Source organism: Amblyomma americanum, chromosome 3 (genome assembly GCF_052857255.1).
Source record: "Amblyomma americanum isolate KBUSLIRL-KWMA chromosome 3, ASM5285725v1, whole genome shotgun sequence".
NCBI lineage: Eukaryota > Metazoa > Arthropoda > Arachnida > Ixodida > Ixodidae > Amblyomma > Amblyomma americanum.
Window position 1 is genome coordinate 70,209,679 of NC_135499.1, and position 22,592 is coordinate 70,232,270.

Genomic DNA, 22,592 nt, shown 5'->3' on the forward strand with positions numbered 1-22,592 from the left:
AAGAAGGAGACGTTCACGTGCACTTATTTACATATATATTTACAACTCTTTACAGCAATAGCGTAAAAAAATACTTTACATGTGTCTGCTGCTATATACACTACAAATCTCTGTTTATCGTAATTTACATTTCTAGAATTCGTGTATTTGCTTTTATTGACACTCATTTACAGACATAAGAAGTGTGCATTGTAGCGCAACCACATTTGCACGCTAGAGGAGGACAAACCATCTCGGGCGCGAGCGGAACATAACAACAGTGAACAAAACAAAACACACCTAACGCCCGTCTGGACAACCAGTTCGTACGCTCTTGTGTGTTTGATCGCCATCTCATGCGGCCTGAAGCGACAACGACGGTAGAAAAAATGCTGATGCTGCGCCGAAGAAACGCTGCCCGGTGGTTCGGCCTTTACGGTGACTGCGCCTGAAGACGTGGTCAAGCCTACTTGATTTCGATTTTATCTGCCTACTTTTCTTCAAGCTCTTTTTTTTAGTTTTGTATCGTTTTATTAGCGCCTAGTTGCAGTCAAGACAAGCTAGAACGTCCGAAATGCTTCGGCATCAGCTGCTGCGCCGTGCATTTGCGACTGGAGGTCTTTTCGCTGCTTAAAACAATCGTAGCTGCAGTCTGCGACGCATAGAGAAAAATCTTTATCTAGTTGTCTTAACGATGACAGCTTAGCCTGCAAAAAGTGGAGCTACGACTTTAAAGGTACTGCTACTTAGCAGTTTCGAAAAATGCCTTCTCGGGAAGATATATCATTACTTCTTTATTTCATTCTCCCATTTTCCTTAATAAGCATCATTAATAGAGTGAAACGTATTGCTAACTGCATTTACCTTCTGATTTCATGTTTCTACCAAGCAGCTGCAGTACCTCTCCCGGAATGTTTCAGCGTTGTAGCTAAAAGACAAACATGATTCGATCAAGTCGCCACAGCCGTTCGTTACAATGCCAACGCCGCTGCACCGCACTCTCTGTGGCTCCTTTTAAAACCAGCGCCTGCAGCGGCTCCACGGTGAGCAGCGCCACGAACGGCGCGCTCTATGACGCGTCAATGCCTGACAGGCAACCTCATTACTATGAGGAATGCAGGGCACCGCCTCCCGAAGAAAGAGAGAACGTTTCAAAAAATGCCTTCGTCCGCTTTCCGTCGTCAGGCCAGTGCCACTCAGATGGCACCCTCCCTCACAGGCGTAGAGCATTCGCGAAGGCTAGCCGACGGGGGAGAGCAGGAAAGGAGGATTGGAGATGGTGATGGACGGTCGGATCGGCCGCATTCGGCAGGCATTGTAAAAATAGAGGAGGCGCCGGTCGGTACGACCCTGTAGAGTAGCAAGAAGAGGAATGAAAACATAGTTGTTAATTGCAATCATGCAATAAATGTAAGTAAATGCAAAACACTTCACTTTACGCACTTGCTGGTACCACAGTGGCACATCGGAAAATTGAGGCATAGAACGAAATGCATATACTATTGAGTGTAGATGAACCATATTAATGGAACGGAACCACATTCTCTGGTCGGCAAAAAGCTAACAGATATCAATTATGGTCTTATCACCCAGCTAAAAAGCTTGTCTACAGATTTAACAAGTGCGTATATATCATCAAGAGTTCACATTCCCCTGGACTGCTGTTCTTGTAATCGTGTAAGGCTGCTTTATGGCACCCTTCAGTACAGCGTCTGTGAAGCGACGGTGAATACCAGGCATCTGCATGAAGAGACACTAACTTCAATGTTTGCGACTGCTCCGATGCTCGTCTTTTCTTTTGATTTTTCCATATATCTTCCATCTCTGCTCTGTTTGCAATCAGCAGTGATAGTGGACTAGTTGGAGCCTGTCGACAGGCCCGTCCGCTTTATTTTCTTTTTTCATTCTGTAGCAGAAGCAGCTCAGCACAGCGCGCGAAATGTATCTTACTGGTAGCCACCCAATAATGTATTAAACAGTGTTCCCACCATTTCTTCCTTGCTGGTGATCACGAACACTGCAGTGAATGTTGAATTAGGGATGTTGACAACATGATTACATCCCTGCCGCAAGCAGCTTTCCCCGGAATAAGCTGTGTTAAGCCAGGGAACAGTTGGGGATAATAGTGAATGGAAAATACCTTCATAATCTCCAATTCGCTAACGACATCGCCAGCTACGCTGCTAAGGAGATGAACTCCAAAGCATTATGTATAAGGTAGGCAGGTGAGGCAGTAATAAGGGTTTAAAAATTAATATGCAGAAAACTACAGCAATGCTCAACAGTCTCGGAAGGAACAAAACAGCGATTTGCAATTGGTAGCGAGGTGCTGGAAGTGTAAGGGCATACGTCTACTTAGGGCAGGTAGTGACCGCGTATCCGGATCACGAGCCGGCAGAGTGAGTGATTGAACAAACGCGGGGTAACAACATCCTAGTCGAAATCAAGAGGAAGAATTATGGTTGGGCAGGGAATGTGATGCGAAGGCAATATAACCGCTGGTCCTTAAGGACAACGGAGCGGAACCAAAGAGAAGAGAAGAGTAGGAGGGGGCTGAAGAAGGCACACATGACAAGTTTCTGAGATCATGAATGGCAGTTTACCGCTATCCCCCAAGAGAAAAGTATACGGCAGGTGTGTCTTACCTGTACTCACCTATGCGGCAGAAACGTGGAGGCTAACGGAAAGGGTTCAGCTTAATTTAAGGACAACGCAGCGAGCTATGGAAAGAAAAATGATAGGTGCTACTTTAAGAGACCTAAAGAAGGCAGAGTGGGTGAGGAAACAAACGCGGGTCAATGACATCCTAGTCAAAATCAAGAGGAACAAATGGGCTTGAGCAGGGCATGTAATGCGAAGGCAGGGAGTTACAGACTAAATTCCAAGGGAAGGGATGCTTGGCAGGGGCGGCAGGAAGTTAAATGGGTGGATGAGATTTGAAAGTTTTTGGGATAGGGTGGCCGCAGCTGGCACAGGACAGGGTTAATTGGGAAAATATGGAAGAGGACTCTGTCCTGCAGTGGGCATACTCAGGCCGATGATTAAGCCATCAGGATAACTGTTGGTGATTTTTTGGCATTCTAAGTGATTTTTTTGCACCGATGACCGCTTGCAGTGAAAGTGTGGATTTTTGATAAAGGCACACATCACACACGGTAACAGTGAGCAAGCAGGGTGAATGTGGTTGGGATGTTTGCAGGTACTCAGCTGTTCAAGGTGGCGCTCGGTATTCTTAATTGGATGTAAGCAGGAGAGGTGCTTGTTCTGCAGTATAAGTACGAGTAATTGGAATGATAATGTAGATAATTGTATTACTTACCTGTGCAGTTACACGAGTGTGTTTCGTAGATCTGAACTTCTGCTGTGAATTTTCAGGTCAACATGCGGTACAATGAGACCAGGGATCCCAAGATAAAGCTCCTGTTTACTGGAGTTGAGCGGAGTCCTGTAAGGGCATATTTACTTCTAATTGAATGCGACACCGAACCTTAAACTTGCCTTGTGTTTTCAGTTTGACCAATATATATCAGTATCTGGAAACTATATGCATGACACTACGGCGCTGGAAAACTTCAGGCAGCAAGCCGTGTATTATAGGCATACATACGGAAACCCGGATGTCGTGTACTTGGTAACGGGGTAAGTCAAGAATTTTTGCACCAGTTTTGCAATGTGTACAGAGCGTCTAAAATGTATTGCCTCGCTTTCCGCAGACGAGAGCTGTACAGCACCGGTGCGGACGGAAAGGCCAACACAAATAACTTAGGTAAGAGGGCAAGCTGTGAAAAAAATGGCACAACGGTACATGCACATCGTGTTGTTCTGTGGCTTGAGCAGCATGAACGAAACATCTCGCATATTAATTTCACACCACAGTTCTGTTTAGCACGTGCGGCGGGCAGTTAATTGGAGTCTCTCCGCTGTATATTACGGAAGGGAACGAATTTTCTTGAAGCGGCCGTTGGAAGCTCGAAGTTTTTTGGATGAGCAGGCGCTGTTCTGAACCAGCTGTACCGTCCTTGCCAAAATATAACAAAAAACGGGCATTTTTGTGTTAGCCGTGTAGCAAAGCACTTATCGCGCCACTTTGAGGGACACTGAGAACTACGCCATTCAAGTAATCTCAGTAAAATTTGTTATTTAACTCGTACTAGTTATACTGACGGTTGACCGGCAGGAAAGGGCGCATTTACTGTCGAGGCAGCTCGATGTCAAAATCATTATGTAAGTCGTGTTATGACTCAGCTTGAGACACTCCGTTTGACCAGCCGACGTCCCCAAAGAAGGGTTCCGCGCTGATAAGGAGCCTGTGGGATATTCTCACGCTTCTCTGAGTGAGGATGACATTCCCGGAGAAGAACGCCTGGAGGCAGCGACCCACGACGGACGGAACCAAGGTCGCCCTTTGGGGAAATAAAGAAACAGAGCCGTCAAGTAATTACCCGTTTCCTTCAGGGGCCGGCTCTACCATGTAGAGCTCGCCGCAGCTGAGACCCGCGGCGCCGCAAGGACCACATGTGTTTTCGGGGAGAGGGGCCACTTGCATAAGTATTGCTGCACTGCAGGAATTAGCAGCGGGCTTTCGATTTCTCTTCGCCCATTCCCGAGGGTTGACTCTGCAACGAGTGACTCCTCCTGCTACAATGCTGTGCTACTTAAAATTGTTTCCAATCTTGGAGGAATTTTCCTCGTGTTGGATTGGCCAGCGCCCGATGGAGGGGTGGAACCTTAGGGGTTTTAAAGACAGAGCTGAGTGCGAGAAGACGCTCTGGGCTACGGCGAAAAGGCTTATCCAGTCGTTCGATGCGACGAACTTCTAATTTTTGACTCTCTTCTGTTTCTGGAACATATAAATAAGTAAATAATTTTGTAAATAAAAGTAAAAAGTGATATAAATTTTCATGTGATGCAGGCAAACGAAGTGTTTTGCACTCCAGTGGAGTATGGGATACCAATACATTTGTCACTGCAGTTCACTGCGTCGCGAAAATAAAAAAAAAATGTCTGCTAGTTATTAGAGGGGCCGCACGGAAGGAGTAAACCGCTCTGCAGCCTTAATTTCCTCTAAATTGCCAGGCGGGTAAAACACTGCAATCGCTCGTGCTTCGATGCTGGGCGCAACGCCCTGCAGACTCACTATTGACAACGAGAGATCAATGATGGTTCTAGTCCGTCCACTTACGTAATGCGGAAAGCTGTGGCCTCTCGTGACCTGCGCACGCAAAAAAAAATTCTTTTCCTCGCTGATCCCATTCATTTTAATATGGAGGTTTATTGCACACTGATCAGCGAAGACATGAACTTGCGGGCCTGAGGTTTAACAGTAACTGTTAGCTAGTTGATCTTTTTCCCTACAAAAATATATTTAGCTTCATTGTAAACTCCGCAGATCATGCGTCGTGCCAGAGTCACATTCATATTTCATTGCACTGGTTCCGCATAGTTACCAACAAAGCTCAAAAAGTTTAAGCGGAGTAGTGGCCATGTGTGTATCCTGAACGCCGTTCCACACACATTCTGATATTTAACCGCATTCCGCGGATGCAAGTTGGATATGCTGAGCCTTGACCAAATTATAATATTCTCTTTAGGGTACCGCTGCCTTGCGGACACGTCCAGCCACAACTGCAATGTACAGTCCTCACATCGCGTGTTTCCGGCGTTGTAGACACTGATGCATCGGCATTGATTGCCAGGGCAGAACCGACTTTAAATACCAGGCCAATGCAGAAGGTTCGCTCTTTCATAATTGATAATGCCTGAGGCAAATTTAGAATTCGAGCTCCGGTTTACATTGCTATGTACCCGCCCGTTTTTCTGTGCTCTAGACGCATTATTCGTGCGATATACGTTGAGAATCCCGAAAAAAGATAGCTGGCAACTTAATCCCCTGCTGATGACACACTTTCGATAGAAACCACAAGAGAAAATTAAAAAAAAACAGTTGCTCGAGACACCATGAAATTGATAGTTGTGAGAAAACTGAGCCAACCAATATTTTTAACTTTACACAACGTTTCGGGACCAATCAACTATCTCAAGAACCCAACCAGACGGACTTCCGTCGAAGATTCTTTCGTTAAAACCATGAAACTGAGAAAACTAGAAGTATTGGATCGTTAACCGGCGCTTCTAGGACGAATTGCATCTATTCAAAGTTGTGAGTGTTTTGTAACTTGTAAATATGTTCCGGACAGAAATCTTGCTATACAGATCCCTCAGAGGGTTAAGCAAATTGTTCCTTTAAACCTCTGAGCGAGAATTCTGGCGTGTACAGTTGATTGGAAGTTCTGTCCATGGTCGCCGGATGATTTACATCAATAGTAAAAATATAAATCGTCATTTTGTTGCGTTTAACGATAATGTAAAAAAGGAATTTAGTGCGCACTCTTGACACACCTCCAGAGATCTGTTCATCTTTAATCTATCAATCACATGACGCTTAGGCACTAAAAGGAATAGGTGGACAAAACAGAGCCAAAAGAAATAAAATGCGCAAGTTTCGACAACATGTTCGTCTTGCTGACCAAGTACAGCGCACCCGATACGTTCAACAAGTACGACCAACTAGCCGCCTTTGTCGATTTTGCGGAACTTACGATCGTAACGATTTTGTGTTATTGTTGCGGTACACAGGCGCGAAGCGAAGAGGAAGTTGGTCTGTCGCTGGACAGTAGACGACAGACAAGGACGCTGCAGCTAGTACTAGTGCTGGTTTCTGGTGTTTCTTTTGTGCACGGCCCATCATTACTGCTGCTGAACTAACCCCGTAACATTTGGTGGAGGTTGTGTTGGGTACTACTCCACGCCCTGGACATCGGCAGTGGTCGTCACATTGAATTCATCGCTATGTCGTCCAGCCCACCTCCGGCCACAGCGTAAACCCCAGCCCCGACCGTTTTCATGGCAAAACCTCGCGACCCGGGCACCTTTTGTGGCACCGATGAAGTCGGTGTTGAAGATTGGCTAGCCATGTATGAAAGTGTGAATAAGCACAACCACTGAGACGCGACCCTCATGCTTGCTAACGTGATCTTCTACTTGGCGGTCACGGCGCGCGTCTGGTTCGAGGCGCATGAGGAAGAACTTGCCTCCTGGGACACCTGAAAGCAGAAGCTCCGCGACTTATTTCGCGAGCCAATTGGACGCCAGCTCGGCGCTAAAAGAGATCTTGCTTCTCGAGCGCAGTCATCGACCGAGTCTTAAATCTCTTACATCCAGGACGTCCTCGCTCTTTGCCGAAAGGTCGACTTCGCCATGTCACAGACCGAGAAGGTCGGCCACATACTCAAGGTGATCGCTGACGACGCTTTTAACCTGCTACTCTGCAAAGACGGCGCAACGGTCGACTCTGTCCTCCAGGTATGCCGGCAGTTTGAGCACGCCAAAAACCGCCGCATTTCTCCCCGTTTCGACCGCCTTCCGAACACAGCGGTGACATTTTCCTGCGAAGACCTGCCAACACTGCAAGAGCCGTCCCATCCAGCCAATTTAACCCGAATTGTACGGAGAGAACTGGAGGTTATGACTCCCGTAACCTTCGCCCATCAGCCGCCTGACGCTACGATTGCTCTGATCCAGGCCGTTGTTCGCCAGGAGTTCGCGCACGTGGGTCACAATTCTAGCCTGTCCTCTGTGTCGCCCTGTACACCAACCATCGCCCCGTTGATTGCTGCTGCTTCACCGACTCCGGCCATTCCGCCGCGTTACCGCTACCGGAATCCTGCGGGCTGACGAGCCTCAGACGACGGGCCTATCTTCTGCAACCGCTCACGTGTCGGCCACATATTCCGCCTCTGCCGCAGCCGTTGGTTTTTCCCACCTCGCCGTAGCGATAATTACGATCGTCGTATGGACTACGGACCTAGCTCTATGATCGTCGTACCGACTACGGCCCACGCCAGATGTCTTCCCGTCCTGAGTTCTCGCACGCCAACGACACTCCGACCCTGCGCAGGTACAGCCGCTCGCCTTCACCTCAGATCCGTCGCTCCCGTTCGCCACAACTTCAATGCCCGGCCACTCCGCCCTTATCTGGCTTTCATTCAGAAAACTAAGCAATGCACCTCCCGGAGGTGACGCTGCATTAAAGACCCGGCCCGGAAAGCCTCTCCGGACCCCCGCTCCTCGCTGCAATCTTCTCGATATCTGCGTGGACGGTGCACCAGCTACTGCTCTGATTGACACTGGCGCTCAAATTTTGGTCCTGAGGTCCTCCTTTCGCTGACATCTGAAGAAGGTTGTGACACCCGCCGTTTCCTCAGCCGTTCATGTCGCCAACGGCAGTGCTGCTGCCGTCGTTGGATTGTGCACTGCACGTGTTTGCATTGCCGGTCGTACTACAGCCGTCCTATTCACTGTGCTCAACCACTGCCCCCACGATGTGATCCTAGGCATCGACTTTTTAACGACCCACGCGGCGCTAATTGATTGCTCCACTGGCCTTCTTTGTTTGAACCTGCCGCTCTGCTCTGAAAGCGCCGATTCCAGGCCGCCCCGCTTACGTGCCGCTGAATTTACTCGCCTGCCGCGTGATGCTGCAGTCTATGTTCCAATGTCCCCGGTTCACCCCGTTCCTGATGGTGCCTACATCACTTACCCAATCAAGGACGTTGTCCTTCAGCGAAACGTTATCCTTCCACACACCGTCCTGACCGTTATCGGTACCCGCACCTACCTTCCGATTCTGAACGTCTGGCTTTCTGAACTGTTTCCTTTGGCCGAATGCACACTTTCTGCTCTCGCATCTGGACCTCAGTCTGGTCTCCCTAATCCCCGCTCGGCCGTTTCACGTCCGGACCTTATTTCTGCAATGATCGCGGCGGATTTGCCACCTGACCACGCCCACGCGCTCTCCACCGTTTTAGTTTCCTACAGTGACGTCTTCGATTTTGGTAATCGTCCTCTCGGCCAAACTACTGTCGTGACCCATCACATGCATACGGGCGATGCCAGCCCCATACACGGAAGGCCCTATCACGTCTCCCTTCCTGAGCGCCTTGTCATCCAGATGGAGGTGGACAAGATGCTGGCGAACATTATCGAGTATTCTAGCAGTCCGTGGGCGTCTCCTGTGGTGCTAGTCAAAAATAAAGATGGCAGTTGGCGCTTCTGTGTAGACTATGGCCATCTTAATCAAATAACAAAGGAAGACGTCTATCCTCTTCCGAGAATTGATGACGCCCTCGACTGCTTGCACGGCGCCAGCTATTTGTTTCTATCGATCTTCGTTCAGGCAACTGGCAAAAATCTGTTGACGAACAGGATCGTTAGAAGACAGCCTTTGCCAACCCCAATGGCCTATACCGATTCAGTCATGACTTTCGGCCCCTGCAACGCGCCTTGTACCCCCGAGCTTATGATGGACTCGCTCCTGTGTGGCGTGAAATGGACGACGTGCTTGTGCAACCTAGATGGCGTTGTCGTTTTCTCCCCGACTTTCAAAAGCCACCTACACCGCCTTTCTAATATCCTTGCCGTCATCCGCCTCGCCGGTCTCCAACTCAATTCCAAGAAGTGCAGCTTCGGCCAGTGCCAAACTAATGTTTTCAGCCAATTGGTCGATGGTTCCGGTGTCAAGCCCGACCCTGACAAAATTAGTGCCGTCCGCGAGTTCCCCACCCCCCGCTGCTCAAGCGATGTGCGCAGTTTCCTCGGACTGTCCTCGTATTTCCGCCGGTTTATCCCGAACTTAGTCAACACGGCCCGTCCCCTTACCACCCTCCTGAAGAAAGATATGCGTTTCTCCTGAGGCCTTAACGAAGCTCGCGCCTTCACCGCACTTGTTGCCGCCCTCACTGCTCCACCTCTGCTGGCCCATTTCAACCCCTCTGCAAATACTGAACTTCGCACCGATGCCAATGGCCATGGTATTGGGGCCAGCTTTGCACAGCGGCAGCACGACCACTATCGTGTCATTGCCTACGCCAGCCGCCTGCTATCTCCCTCTGAACGCAACTATTTCATCACTGAGCGGGAGTGCCTTGCACTTGTTTGGGCATTAAGGAAATTCCACCTTTAGTTGTTTGGGCGGCACTTCGCATAGTTACGGACCACCATGCCTTGTGTTGGCTCTCTTCTCTTAAAGACCCCACAGGACGGCTGGGTCGCTCGGCTTTGCGCTTGAGGAATACGCACTTACTGCTGTCTACAAGTCCGGACAGTTGCACCAAGACGCTGACTGTTTGTCCCGCCACCCTGTAGATCATCCTGATTTCACAACCATGATACCGACGATTGTGTTTTCTCTATCTCGAACTTTTTACACATCAGCGACGAGCAGCGCCGTTATCCATCTCTGCGCCCTGTAATCGACCGTCTCCGAAGCGGCACTGCCGATCCTGATCTGAGCCTGTACGTGCTGCATCACGATATTCTGTACCGTCGCATTATGCACCCTGATGGCGCCGACCTCTTGCTCGTCGTCCGGACGCATCTCCGCTCCACAGTCCTTGGCCAGCTTCATGACGCTCCTACGGCAGGGCACCTCGGCGTGTCCCGCACGTACGACAGCGTGCGCCGGCGGTTCTTCTGGCCTGGCCTTTACCGCTCTGTCCGCGGTTACGTTGCTGCCTACGATCAATATGAGCGCCGGAAAATGCCCCCGCTCCCGCCTAGTGGCCCGCTTCAGCCCATCGAAATTCCGACTGACCCATTTTTCCGTGTTGGTCTCGATCTGCTCGGGCCTTTTCCCACATCAACTTCCGGGAACAAATGGATTGCCGTTGCCACCGATTAGACTACCCGGCACGCTATCACGCGTGCTATCCCGACCAGCTGTGCCTACGATGTCGCCGACTTTCTTCATGACGTCGTCCTGCTTCATGGCGGTCCTCGTCATCTGCTTGCATATCGAGGCCTCTGCTTTCTTTTTAGAGTGGTCCACGACCTTCTCTACTCCTGCTCCACCCGTCACAAGTTGACGATCGCCCACCATCCCCAAACAAACGGCCTTACTGAGCGCCTTAACTGCACCCTGACGGACATGCTGTCCATGTATGTCTCCGAACACCATCCTGACTGGGACGTCAGTTTACCCTTCGTGACGTTCGCCTACAATTCCCCACGCCATGATATACACGGATACTCCCCCTTCTACCTGCTCTTTGGCCGCGACCCGTTGCTACCCTTTGAGAGGTTACTGCCTTCTGACCCTTCTACTAGCAGTTATGCTTGTGAGGCCATTGCCCGTGCTGACGGCGCCCGCCAAATTGCTAGGGATCATACCTTCGCTTCTCAGACCGCTCAAAAATTTTGTTACGACCTTCATCATCGTGACGTGCACTACCCTCCCGGCTCCCTGGTCCTCCACTGGCTCCCTTCACGCCATGTGGGACTGTGTGAGAAGCTCCTCCCTCGATGCGTCGGTCCTTAGCGGGTCTTGAGGCAACTGAGCGATATTACCTACGAACTCACGCCGCTGTACCGCCACTCTCCTTCCGTGGCTCCCTCCACACAGTTTGGCACGTCGCCCGTATTAAACCCTACCACTCACACCCAACCCCCTAGGATGCCTCGGGACTGTGCCTATTCCAGCGGGGCGGTGGCTGGGGGTAGTGTTACGGCACACAGGTGCGAAGCGAAGAGGAAATTGGTCTGTCGCTGAACAGCAGACGACGACAAGGAGGATGCAGGTAGTTCTAGTGCTTATTTCTGGTGTTTCTTCTGTGTACGGCCCATCGTTCCTGCTGCTGAACTAACCCCTTAACAATATCTTGAGGAGGTTGCTCAGGAAGGCAACTGCGGCCACATTTATTGAGGGATGCCGAAGAGGAGACAGAAACGGAGCGGCGGCTGCAGCATCCTTTCAAAGGCCATGTCTCGAGCGTTCTGTCAAGCGCGTGTGGGGACACTTAGTCTTTTTTTCCCATTTCACCACTGACAGGAAGGCGACGGCGGTCACATTTACTGAGGGCTGCCGGAGAGGCGACAGCATCCCGGGAAGGCCCAGGCCCGGAGCGTTCTCTCTAGAGTTGGCTGGGGACACTTCGTCGTTTTCGGTAATTCGCCACTGCCAGGAGGGCGACGCGGCCATATTTATTTAGGGCTGCCGGAGAGGAGACAGCAGCGGAGCGGCGGCGGCAGCATCCGGCCAAGGCCCAGGTCGCGAGCGTTCTCTCCAGCGCGTGTGGAGACACTTTGTCCTTTTTGGAAATTCGCCACTGCCAGGAAGGCGACCGCGGCAATATTTATTTAGGGCTGCCGGGGAGGAGACAGCCGCGGAGCGTCGGCGGCAGCATCCGACCAAGGCCCAGGTCCCGAGCGTTCTCTCCAGCGCAAGAAGGGACACTTCGTTCTTTTTGGAATTGCGCCACTGCCAGGAATGTGACCGTGGTCACATTTACTAAGGGATGCCGGAGAGGAGACAGCATCCCGCCAATGCCAGGTCCCGAGTTTTCTCTCCAGAGTTTGCTGGGGATACTTCGTCCTTTTTGCAAATTCGCTACTGCCAGGAAGGCGACCGCGGCCACATTTATTGAGGGCTGCCAGAGAGGAGACAGCAGCGGAGCGGCGGCTACAGCATCGTGCCAAGGCCCAGGTCTCGAGCGTTCTGTTTAGCGCGTGCTGGGGCCACTTTTCATTTCGTCACTGCCAGCCGCGCGGGTCGCTACTAAGCTCTCCCCCCCCCCCCCCCTTGTCGAGCAGTCGGTATGCGTCTAGAGTCGTGCAGGCCGTCCGTTGTCAGGCTCAGATGGGAGACACTGGCTGTGACATTGCGGCCGAGGTTTCGCGGGGCGGCGAGGGATGCCGAGTGACAGGTAAGGTAGATAGGTCAGCCCACGAAGTGGACCCAGTGCCGGCGGTTCAGGTGCAGGAGAGGGAGCTAGTTGTGATGGGGGTCGCAAGATTAGCCCAACTGATGCCAGGCCAAGATGACCGGTACCAAGGCAGGTGGCTGCGGGAGGCGCAGCGAAGAGCCAGGCTGGGGAACGGCTGCGGAGGAATGTGTGCGGCTGAATGATTGCCTTGGACGCTACGGGCGGACGCACGAGCAGTGGCATTGCCACTGGAGCAGAGCAGGTCATGAAGGGGGTGCTGGCCAGGTAGCGGCAATCAGAGGCGGCCACCGCACAGTGGCAGCAACCGGGGCCACGGCCACGGGTCTGGTCAGCTTGGAGAGAGAGAGAGGTTTTATTGACTTGAAAGGCAGAGAGGTTGGCCTGAAAGATATCTGGCCTGCTACTGTGCACTGGAGAACGGGAAGAGGAGAAAAAAGAGGGTCACGATGGGGGTTGATGATAATGGGAGGAGGCAGATGAAAAAAGGCATTAAAAATGCACACTTTCTAACATCACAAACGCGAGGCAAGGTCCGTGTCGCTTAAAAAGCGTGAGAGCGCTCGCGTTGTCTGTACAGTTTTCAAACTATCTGGCCAAGCGCCGAGGATTTAGTCCTCTGAGAGGGGCCTTGTTTCCGTAGATCTCAAAACAGATGCAAGCATAAGTTTTCACGTGTATATTCTGGACACACCACTAAGACATATTCTTTAGTCTCTTGCATGCCATTTTGTACAGTCCGGGGGAGTCCGCTTGCCCTATTAAGTGCAAGTATTTGCGCGTGAAGGCGACGTTTAAACTTAATTTATGGAATACGCATGCAATAGGGCGTGGTATCCCGCGAGGAACAGAAAAAGTCATCGCCGGATCTAGCCGTTTAAGGCGTATGTGTCGAGTGTCTGGTAGGGCCCAGTACCTAGCCGTCGCACTCCTCTTTGATTCTGAAAGGAGACAAGTGGTGTCCGGTCTAAAGAACGGCACAGCTGTACGCGGGCTATTGCTGAAGGCATCCTGCTAGATAGAGGGTGATGAAACAGCAGCGTCAGTGGAACCTGAATCTGCTGGGAACGAGAGGCTGTGGATGGTGGGCCCCGTCGAACTAACGTTTGGTGTAGGCCGAGCCAGTGGTGCGAGTATCCTTTGATGATTCTAACACCAGCGCGGGCCAAGAAGGGCCCACATGAGTGCCTTTGTTTGGATTGATGACAGGCGCTGACAATGGGTCAGTTTCCTTTTCCGGCAAATTAAAGCGGTTGACAATCGCTATGCTTGGTAATGCTGTCGAAGGGCTGGCCTTCGTAACCTGCATCGTGTGAAGTTTTGTGCATTGCGCGCCTTTGGATTGGCTGGGGGTTTGAAGAAACAGGCTTGGGTTTTGTCCAGACCTCTTTAGCATCAGCTGGCCGCAGCTTCGACATCACTGCCGCTGCCTGTTGAGCTGAAGGCTGTTGTGAGAGGCAGAAGTGGGTGCCGAAAACCACGAGACGCACGCTGCTGCATAGCGAGCCTTGTCGTCAGGAGACGCTGGCGACAACGACAGTGTAGGGGAGTGTGGTTTGGACATGGCAGACGTGGTCACGGGCTTACAAAAATAAACGCAAGGAGGCAGGTCAAAAGAAGCGCAGATGGCACTCGAGGGAGCAGGACGTGCGGTCAAGCTCGTGTTGAGCCTACCTGGTGCATCGTGGAGAGAGACGGCCGGACCGGAAATGCTGGGCAGGAGTGGCGGGGAGGCGGCCTGTGACTGTCGAGGCGGGCAGAGTTCTGACCATGGCTGCCTGGGCCAAAGCGAGGCTGGTGCTGGGCCAGCTGCTGGTGGTGGCGAAAGCGGGTCTGCATAATCGTAGAGCGGCAGCGGAACGCAGCAGGCGCTGAGGTACGCCAAGACAGCCGCGCGCAGCTCGTCGTATGGCCGGCAGCCAAAGGCAAGCCAAGCGAGTCGGCGCAGCAGGTCGGGAAGGTGGATATCACACAGGACTGTCTTTGAACGGCTGGATGGTGATGCCGTTCAGCTATAGCGCAGCCTCGAACTGAACGAACCATGTCGGGTCGAAGGCTGGGTCCTGCGAGCCCGCCATCCAGGAACGCAGCTGAGGGAGAAGGTGCGGCTTGAAGGGTCACCGCAATGTGCAGGTTGCTCAGGTGTGGGCTGCTCAAAAGATCCTCGAAGGATTTGTGAACGCAGTGCGTCGACAGTGGTGCGTCGGACAGTGGAGCGCTGCGCGTGCCAGTCTAGTGTTGCGCGTGTGCGCGTGCGAAGGGTGTGTGCGAGCTGACGTGTCAGAAAAGCGAGCTGTGAAGGCAGACAGCGCAGTGGAGATCGAGACATTCAAGTGTGGAGGTGGCAGCCTTCGGATGTTGGGTCCGTGCTGCCGTGGCCTCCCTTGGATCACCGACGTAAGCCTCCTGCGTCTCTTTGAAGCTTGGAGGTGGCAGGCGATGGGTGGAAGGTCCGTACTTCTTTAAGGCACCCTTTGATAGCCTGCTTTAAGCCTCTGGCGTTTCGGGCCGCCGTCAATGAGATCTGGCTACGATTCTCCTGCTGCTGCCTAGTTCTTCAGCTCTTGACGGGAGACAACCGGCGGCGTCTCCCCGTGTTCTTTTCCGCTCATACCACCACCTGGCTGCCTTGCGCCGCTTTCTCCGACGCAACGTAAGTGACACATCGCACTACAACCACCCGCGTTCCATTCCGTCTGCAAGCATCCCCCCCCCCCCCCTTAACCTGGGATGCTCAGCACCTGGTGAACTCGTTCCTTTATTTTTGCAGTGTTGTACGCGTGTTGAGAATGTCTTCCTTGTCTTCGTTTGGTATCGGTTCTTTTACTTTAAATTATAAATACGGCTTCGTTTTGATTTGTTTGATCTCTTTGTTGTCTTGTCTTGTTCGAACCTGCACGCGATAGCATTCCCCTTTGGAAAGTCGGGGACGCGCTACCGATTCGCGACAATTGGCGTCCGCGAAAGGACGAAGACGTGGTTTTTTTTCTTTCGTGGGCTGTAAAAAGAAACCATGGCGGCACTAAAGGATTTGGTCGAGTTGGGTGAACGCATGTGGTTGAGAGACTCCGAGCTGCGCAGGTGGGTGGCTGCCGAGCAAGAGAAGGAACGCGCAGCACGTGCAGCCGAACGTCAGGCTCAACGCGAGCAGGAAAATGCGCTAGCAGAGAATGAAGAGCGTAAAGCACAAGCCGAACGCGACCATGCAAAGTTGTTAGGAGAAGCCGTATGCGAGCATGCAAAGTCGCTAGCAGAAGCTGAAGAGCGTAGATTGAAGCTCTTAATAAGGCTCGCAGAAGTTGGGGGGGGGGGGGGGTAATCGTGAACCCGCATCGGGGCCCTCAGCAGCGGTTAGCCCACACTAATTGATCCCACTTTTCGACGATAGCAAGGATCATTTGCACGCTTACCTCAAACGTTTTGAGCGTATCGCTGAAGAGCGCAGCTGGCCCAAGAAAAAATGGGCTACAGCACTGAGTATGTCTGACTGGGGAGGCTCTCCATGTGTTCGGTTGATTGTCTCCCACAGACTCAATGAATTATGATAAGGCAAAACTATCCCTGCTCCAACAGTTTCGGTTTACAGCAGAAGTTTATCGCGAAACGTTTCGTGGAAGTAACACAATTGATAAAGAAACAGGCGAGCAATAGGCAGCACGCTTGCTCAGTCTTTTCGATCGATGGGTCAAGATGCTGCAAACGGCCACAACGTACAATTATTTCTTGAGTTGGTGGTGGCCAAACAGCTCATGAGGAACTGTCACAGTCGTCTGGCGATTGTTCTTCGGGAAACAGAGTGCAAGACGCTGGAAAAAATGGCTGAGGCAGCAGACAACTTTCTAGAGGCCCAGCGGCCAAGAAATTTGTCTTCATTCAAAGAATCATTCAAGGTGGGCATTCCGAGAGAGAAGGATGTACCATCGAGTAGACCGTCAGGAAGGTGCCTCATTTGTAACCGACCGGGACATAAGGCTGCCGACTGTCGCTCTAAGCCAAAGCAACTTTATTGTGTTCATTGTCAAGAAACAGGGCGTGATGTAAGTTCCTGCTTAAGGAAGCGCGAAAACCGAAAGCAATCGTCCGGTTGTGTTTAGCCAGAAAGTGTTGCGCCTGAAACTGCCTCCACAACTACAGATAGGCATGAAACTGCTGAGGGTGAGGCGGCGGTCGGACGTGTCCGCAAAAAGCCATCAGACGCCTAACACGTGCCTGAACTAAAGGGCGAGCTGCGAGACCTACCCGTACGTGTTTTACGGGACACGGGGAGACTACAGTGGTGGAGCGGAGAGCCCTAGTTCCTGGCTCAGCTCTCACCGACTCGAGATCTACGGTGTGCTTTGTTGGTGGTAGTAGTCTGGAAGTTCCCGAGGCAGAAGCCTATGTCGCTTCCCCGTATACCGCTGGCACGGCCCTCGTAAAGTGCATGGAGACACAACTGTACGATGTCATAAGTGGAAATATTCCAGAGGCCGGTGAGGCGCCAAGTCAAGATATTAATTGCAAGAAATCAAAGGGTGTTGCTAAATTATGTCCTGACATAGTCAGTGACGAGGGGGCCAGCGAAAATGGTGAGAGCGAGGGCCCAAATGTGGTGCTGGCTCGAAAGAAAGTTTCCGGACGAAGGAGGGAAAGTACTGCTTTAAACGTTGGTCCCATGATTTTCACCAAGGGAATGTTAGAAGCAGAGCAAAGAGACGATGAGTCATTGGAGGTATACTGGGTGAAAGTAGGGAAGGTGTTCTATTGCAGGCACGGCACTTCGCACTCGTATTCTGGTGAAAAGGTTTTGCTGTACCGCCTCTCTCATCTTGCCTCTGGCATGGAGCTTCGACAGGTAGTACTTCCTAAGTCTTGCCTATCACAGGTGTAAAGGCTTGCCCATGATAGCCCGTTGGCGGCGTAATAGGGCATTAAGAAGACTACGGGTCGAGTTCTGGAAGAATTCTACTGGCCGGGAGTGCAGGAGGAGATTAAGAGGTATATCACGTCATGCGACAACTGTCAAAGGACGTACGCGAAGGGCAAAGTAGGAAAGCTCCGTTGGGACGCATGCTTCTTATCGACACTCGATTTGATCGGGTCACTGTAGATATTGTCGGTCCGCTGTCGCCAACATAGGTAAATGGGAATAGATAAATTCTCACTCTCGTCGATTTCGCAACGCGGTATCCCGACGCCGTGGCTCTGCCAAAGATAGATTCAGCGACCGAGGCAGAGGGTTTGGTGAAGATGTTTTTGCGAATAGGTTTTCCGAGAGAGATCCTTAGCGACCAGGGCTCCTGTTTCACTTCCGAAATGATGAGAAAGCTCAGTGATCTCTTGGCAGTGAAACATCTCAGCACGACCCCTTACCTTCTAAAGTGTAATGGGATGGTAGAGAAATTTAATGGCACATTCAAGCAGATGCTGCGGAAGCTCAGTCAGGAGCAGCCCAAAACATGAAATCGTTATATATCGCTCCGCTTCTGTTTGCATACAGAGAGGTGTCGCAGGCAAGTCTTGGGTTTTCTCCATTTGAGTTGATATTTGGACGTAACGTGCGAGGACCACTCGCAGTTCTCAGAGAATTCTGGACAAGGGAAGAGCTGGGAGAAGACGCAAAGACAACATATGGTTACGTTCCCGATCTAAGAAAACGTCTCTAGCAAACTGTGAAAGCAGCACATCAAAATTAGTTGCATGCCGAACATTCCCAGAAGAAATATTACGATTGGAACAGCAAGAAGCGGCAGGTAAGGGTTGGAGATCGCGCCCTCATTCTTTTGCTGAGTAGCCTCAATGAACTCCTGATGCAGTGAGGTCCATTCGTGGTTTCTGGCAAAAAGAACGACGAGGATTATTGGATCGACTTGGGCCACACTAAGAAGCTGTTCCACATTAATATTCTCAAACGGTACGAAAAGCGTGCGTCCCAAGAGACAGTGCAGGCGCCGTCTTTCGTCGTAATCGAACAAGGTGGCTCAAAAGAACAACTTCCAACCAATAGCACGGACCCCGGTAAAGGAATCAAAGCCGTGCTGATCTCCACCAAGCTCGATGACGACAAATAGCAGGAGATTCAGAGTTTACTTGACACGTATGCCGGCACCTTTTACGAGATTCCCGGGAAAACTAATCTAGTGGAATGTCAACTCATGCTCTCGACTTCTGAAGTTTTGAATACCTCGCATTACCCATTGCCTTTTGCCATGAAGGACGTGGTCGAAAAGGAGGCAGACGAGATGATGAAATTAGGGGTCATTGAGCGTTCGAAATCTCCATACAATTTCTCTCTGGTTCTGATTAAAAAGAAAGACAACACCTATCGGACTTACATCGACTTTCGACGTATCAAGGATGTTATTGTGTTGGATGTAGAGCCCATTCCAAGAACAGATGTAATACTCACCAAGGTTCGAACCAAGGTGTACTTTTCAAATTTGGCCTTGCTAAAGGCTACTGGCAAGTACCTTTGGAGGAAGCTTCGAGACCGAAAACAGCGTTCTCGACCAAATTCGATCTTCATCAGTTCGTCTATATGCCTTTCCGCATTAAGACAGCATAGACTATCTTTACCCGCCTGATGCCCATTCTATTACAAGGCATAGACAATGTCGTTCATTACAACGACGATGATCTCGTCGAGACTTCTACCTGAGAAGAACATTTTTGGACTTTATACCGGGTATTTAGCAAGGTGCGCGAGCCTGGCTTCACGATCAAGCCACAGAAAAGTGAAATAGGAGCCATTAACATCTCTTTTCTCGGACACCAGCTTGGAGAAAAGACTATCTGACCGTTGAAAACGATGGTGGAAAAGCTTGTCAACGGGTACCGCTTCCAAAGACGAAAAAGCAAGCGCGTTACTTCTTAGGTCTTGCCGGACAATATCGCGATTTCATCCCTGGCTACGCCGACATAGTCCAACCGTTCGTGGAGTTGACACGCAAAAATGGGCGCAACCTTGTCTCTTGGACACCAAAGCGGCAAGCCGTTTTTGACGAGCTCAAGAACGCGTGAACTTCCAGGCCCGTATTAAGAACTCCAATTCTCAGTAAGCACTTTGTGCCTTGCACGGATGCTTCCGAGGTCAGCGTAGGCGCCGTTCTCCTGCAGGAGCATGATGGAGTCCTTCACCCAGTATCATATGCGAGTCGACAGTTGCTACCTCGCGAATCTCGCTATTCAGCGATTGAACGCGAGTGTCTGGCGATAGTCTGGGCTGTTTAGAAATTCCACACATTTTTGTGCGGGACGTCCTTCATTCAGAGTTACCACCAACCCTTGCAATATTTGACAAATGATAAGCACTTGAACAGCAGGGAACTGCGTTGGAGCCACATTACAAGAGTATACCTATCGTGTAGAGTACATGAAGGGCTTCGAAAACGTAGGCGCCGATTGCATGAGTGATTTGTAAATTACCGGAGGGCTATGTCCTATGTACAGTGCTATTATCAGGTCTGTTTGGACTGGTAGCCTGTGCAAATGCATGGGGTAGTGTTTGTGGGTTGTTTTTCTTTTTCTTTCGTTTTCCTGTACAGAGGTGTTTAAAGTTTGTGTTGGATGTATTGTATGGTTTTTATTTTCCCTTTTTCTAGACGTATGATGTTTGACCATATTTTTCCTCTACGCGTTTCCATGTGCCTCGATGTGTCACAGTGTAAAGTGCCTTCGGTGATTTCGGCAACGTTTAAATTGTCTGTTTACCACATGAACGTAAGCGTTGTGTTCACCAACGGCAGTTTTTTTTATGTGAAAAAGGTTCTTTTAAAGGGGGGCTTATGTGATGTGCTCACGAAGTCGTCGGAGCATTTTCGAACGCGCTGGTCCTACGGTGGTGCGTCGGATGTCGGAGCGCTGCGCGTGCCAGCCCAGCGTTGCGCGTGTGCACGTGCGAATGGTGCGTGCAAGGCGACGGCGACAAAGGCGTGGCGAGCGAGCACGAGGAGCGGCGAGCTGACATGTCAGAAAACCGAGGTGTGAAGAAAGACAGCGCAGCGGAGATCGTGTCATTCTAGCGAGGAGGTGGCAGCCGTCGGACGTTGGGTCCGTGCTGCCGTGGCCTCCCTTGGATCACCGACGTAAGCCTCCTGCGTCCCTTTCAAGCTTGGAGGTGGCAAGCGATGAATTGAAGGTCCGTGCTGCCTAAAGGCACCCTTGCATAGCCTGCATTAATAATAATAATAATTGGTTTTTGAGGAAAAGAAATGGCGCTGTATCTGTCTCATATATCGTTGGACACCTGAACCGCGCCGTAAGGGAAGGGATAAAGGAGGGAATGAAAGAAGGAAGAAAGAGGTGCCGTAGTGGAGGGCTCCGGAATAATTTCGACCACCTGGGGATCTTTTACGTGCACTGACATCGCACAGCACACGGGCGTCTTAGCGTTTTGCCTCCATAAAAACGCAGCCGCCGCGGTCGGGTTCGAATCCGGGAACTCCGGATCAGTAGCCGAGCGCCCTAACCACTGAGCCACCGTGGCGGGAGCCACCGTGGCGGGACGCCGTCGACTGGATCTGGCTACGATTCTCCTGCTGCTGCCCAGTTTTTCGGGCTGCTGACGGGAGACCACCGGCGTCTCCCCGTGTTATTCTCTGCTCATACCACCAACTGGCTGCCTTCCGCACTTTCTTCGACGCAACGCTAGCGACGCATCGCACTACAACCACCCGCGCTCCATCCTGTCTGAAAGGCATCCCCGCTTCACCTGGGACGCTCAGCACCTGGTGAACTATTTCCTTTATTTCTGTAGTCTTGTACGCGTGTTGAGAATGTGTTGCTTGTTTTCATTTCGTATCGGTTCTTTTCCTTTAAATTATAAATACGGCTCAGTTTTGTTTTGTTTGATCTCTTTGTTCTCTTGTCTTGTTCGAACCTGCACGCGATAGCGATCTGCTTCAAAGAGTCCGGGACGCGCTACCCTTTCGCAACACGAGGAAGACGACCGCAGCCACAATTATTGAGGGCTGCCGGAGAGGGGACAGCAGCGGTGTGGCGACGGCAGCGTCCGGCCAAGGCCCAGGTCCTGATCGTTCCCTTCAGCGCTCGCTGGGGACATTTAGTCCTTTTAGCACTTCGCCACTGGCAGCCGCGCCTGTCGCTACAATCTCGTTGTATGAAGGAGCTCTATACGCAGTGCTGTGTAAAAACTGAGAAATTCACGACCACCGGACCGGCTTCAGTGGCGCTCCGTTAACGAACATCTGAACTAACATTGGGAACAAAATCTTGTAAGCTTTGGTATATTCAGATATAAGGAAACATAGGTTGCTCGGGTCGTCGTCAAGAGTTTAGCAGAACCACCTTTACCACGTGACCAATGAGAAGGAAGAAGCCTCCTTATGAGCCCGCTTGCTTCCACTGATTTCGCAATTGTACTGCGAAAAGAGGCCTCATTGGTTCGGAACGGAGAAATTGCTAAAATTTTTCTCTCCTCGATAATGCTGCCCACTGTCAACAATAAGGCCTTTATAAAAAACCTAACACTCGCCAACAAAAGGAAGAACAAGAGGGTGAAACAAATGTCGTTTCGGGGCCAATACGGGTCCCTTGTTTGCATAAGACAACGAAAAACGGAACGGCCATTCCGTTTTTCATAATGGCATCATTTACTCGCCAGACGACTTTTCGTCGAACTCTGGACAACGTGTCAACCGTAATCCGGCGATGCACACAGACGCGCGAGCATGCTTGCGTGTGTGTGTGCGTGTTCGTGTTCGTTTGTGTCTTTCTGTGTAGGAGTTCAGACGTCGCTTTTATGCAGTTCGACATTTAAGCGCCCGCTGAATGGAATGGAATGGAATGCGTGAATGTTTTTATTTATTTATTTATTTATTTATTTATTTATTTATTTAT

The 22,592-nt window shown here is 50.9% G+C and overlaps 1 protein-coding gene across 2 annotated transcripts in view; it reads left to right on the forward strand.

The window, feature by feature from the left end:
• Window positions 1-22,592, forward strand: part of LOC144124656 (venom metalloproteinase antarease-like TtrivMP_A) — a 78,561-nt gene that overhangs the window by 26,636 nt on the left and 29,333 nt on the right. For both annotated transcript variants that reach the window (XM_077657466.1, XM_077657467.1), the window contains exons 6-8: window positions 3,355-3,426; window positions 3,491-3,618; window positions 3,693-3,745. In XM_077657466.1, coding sequence (XP_077513592.1) covers window positions 3,355-3,426; window positions 3,491-3,618; window positions 3,693-3,745 — 253 coding nt within the window. The remainder of the gene's footprint in view (window positions 1-3,354; window positions 3,427-3,490; window positions 3,619-3,692; window positions 3,746-22,592) is intronic.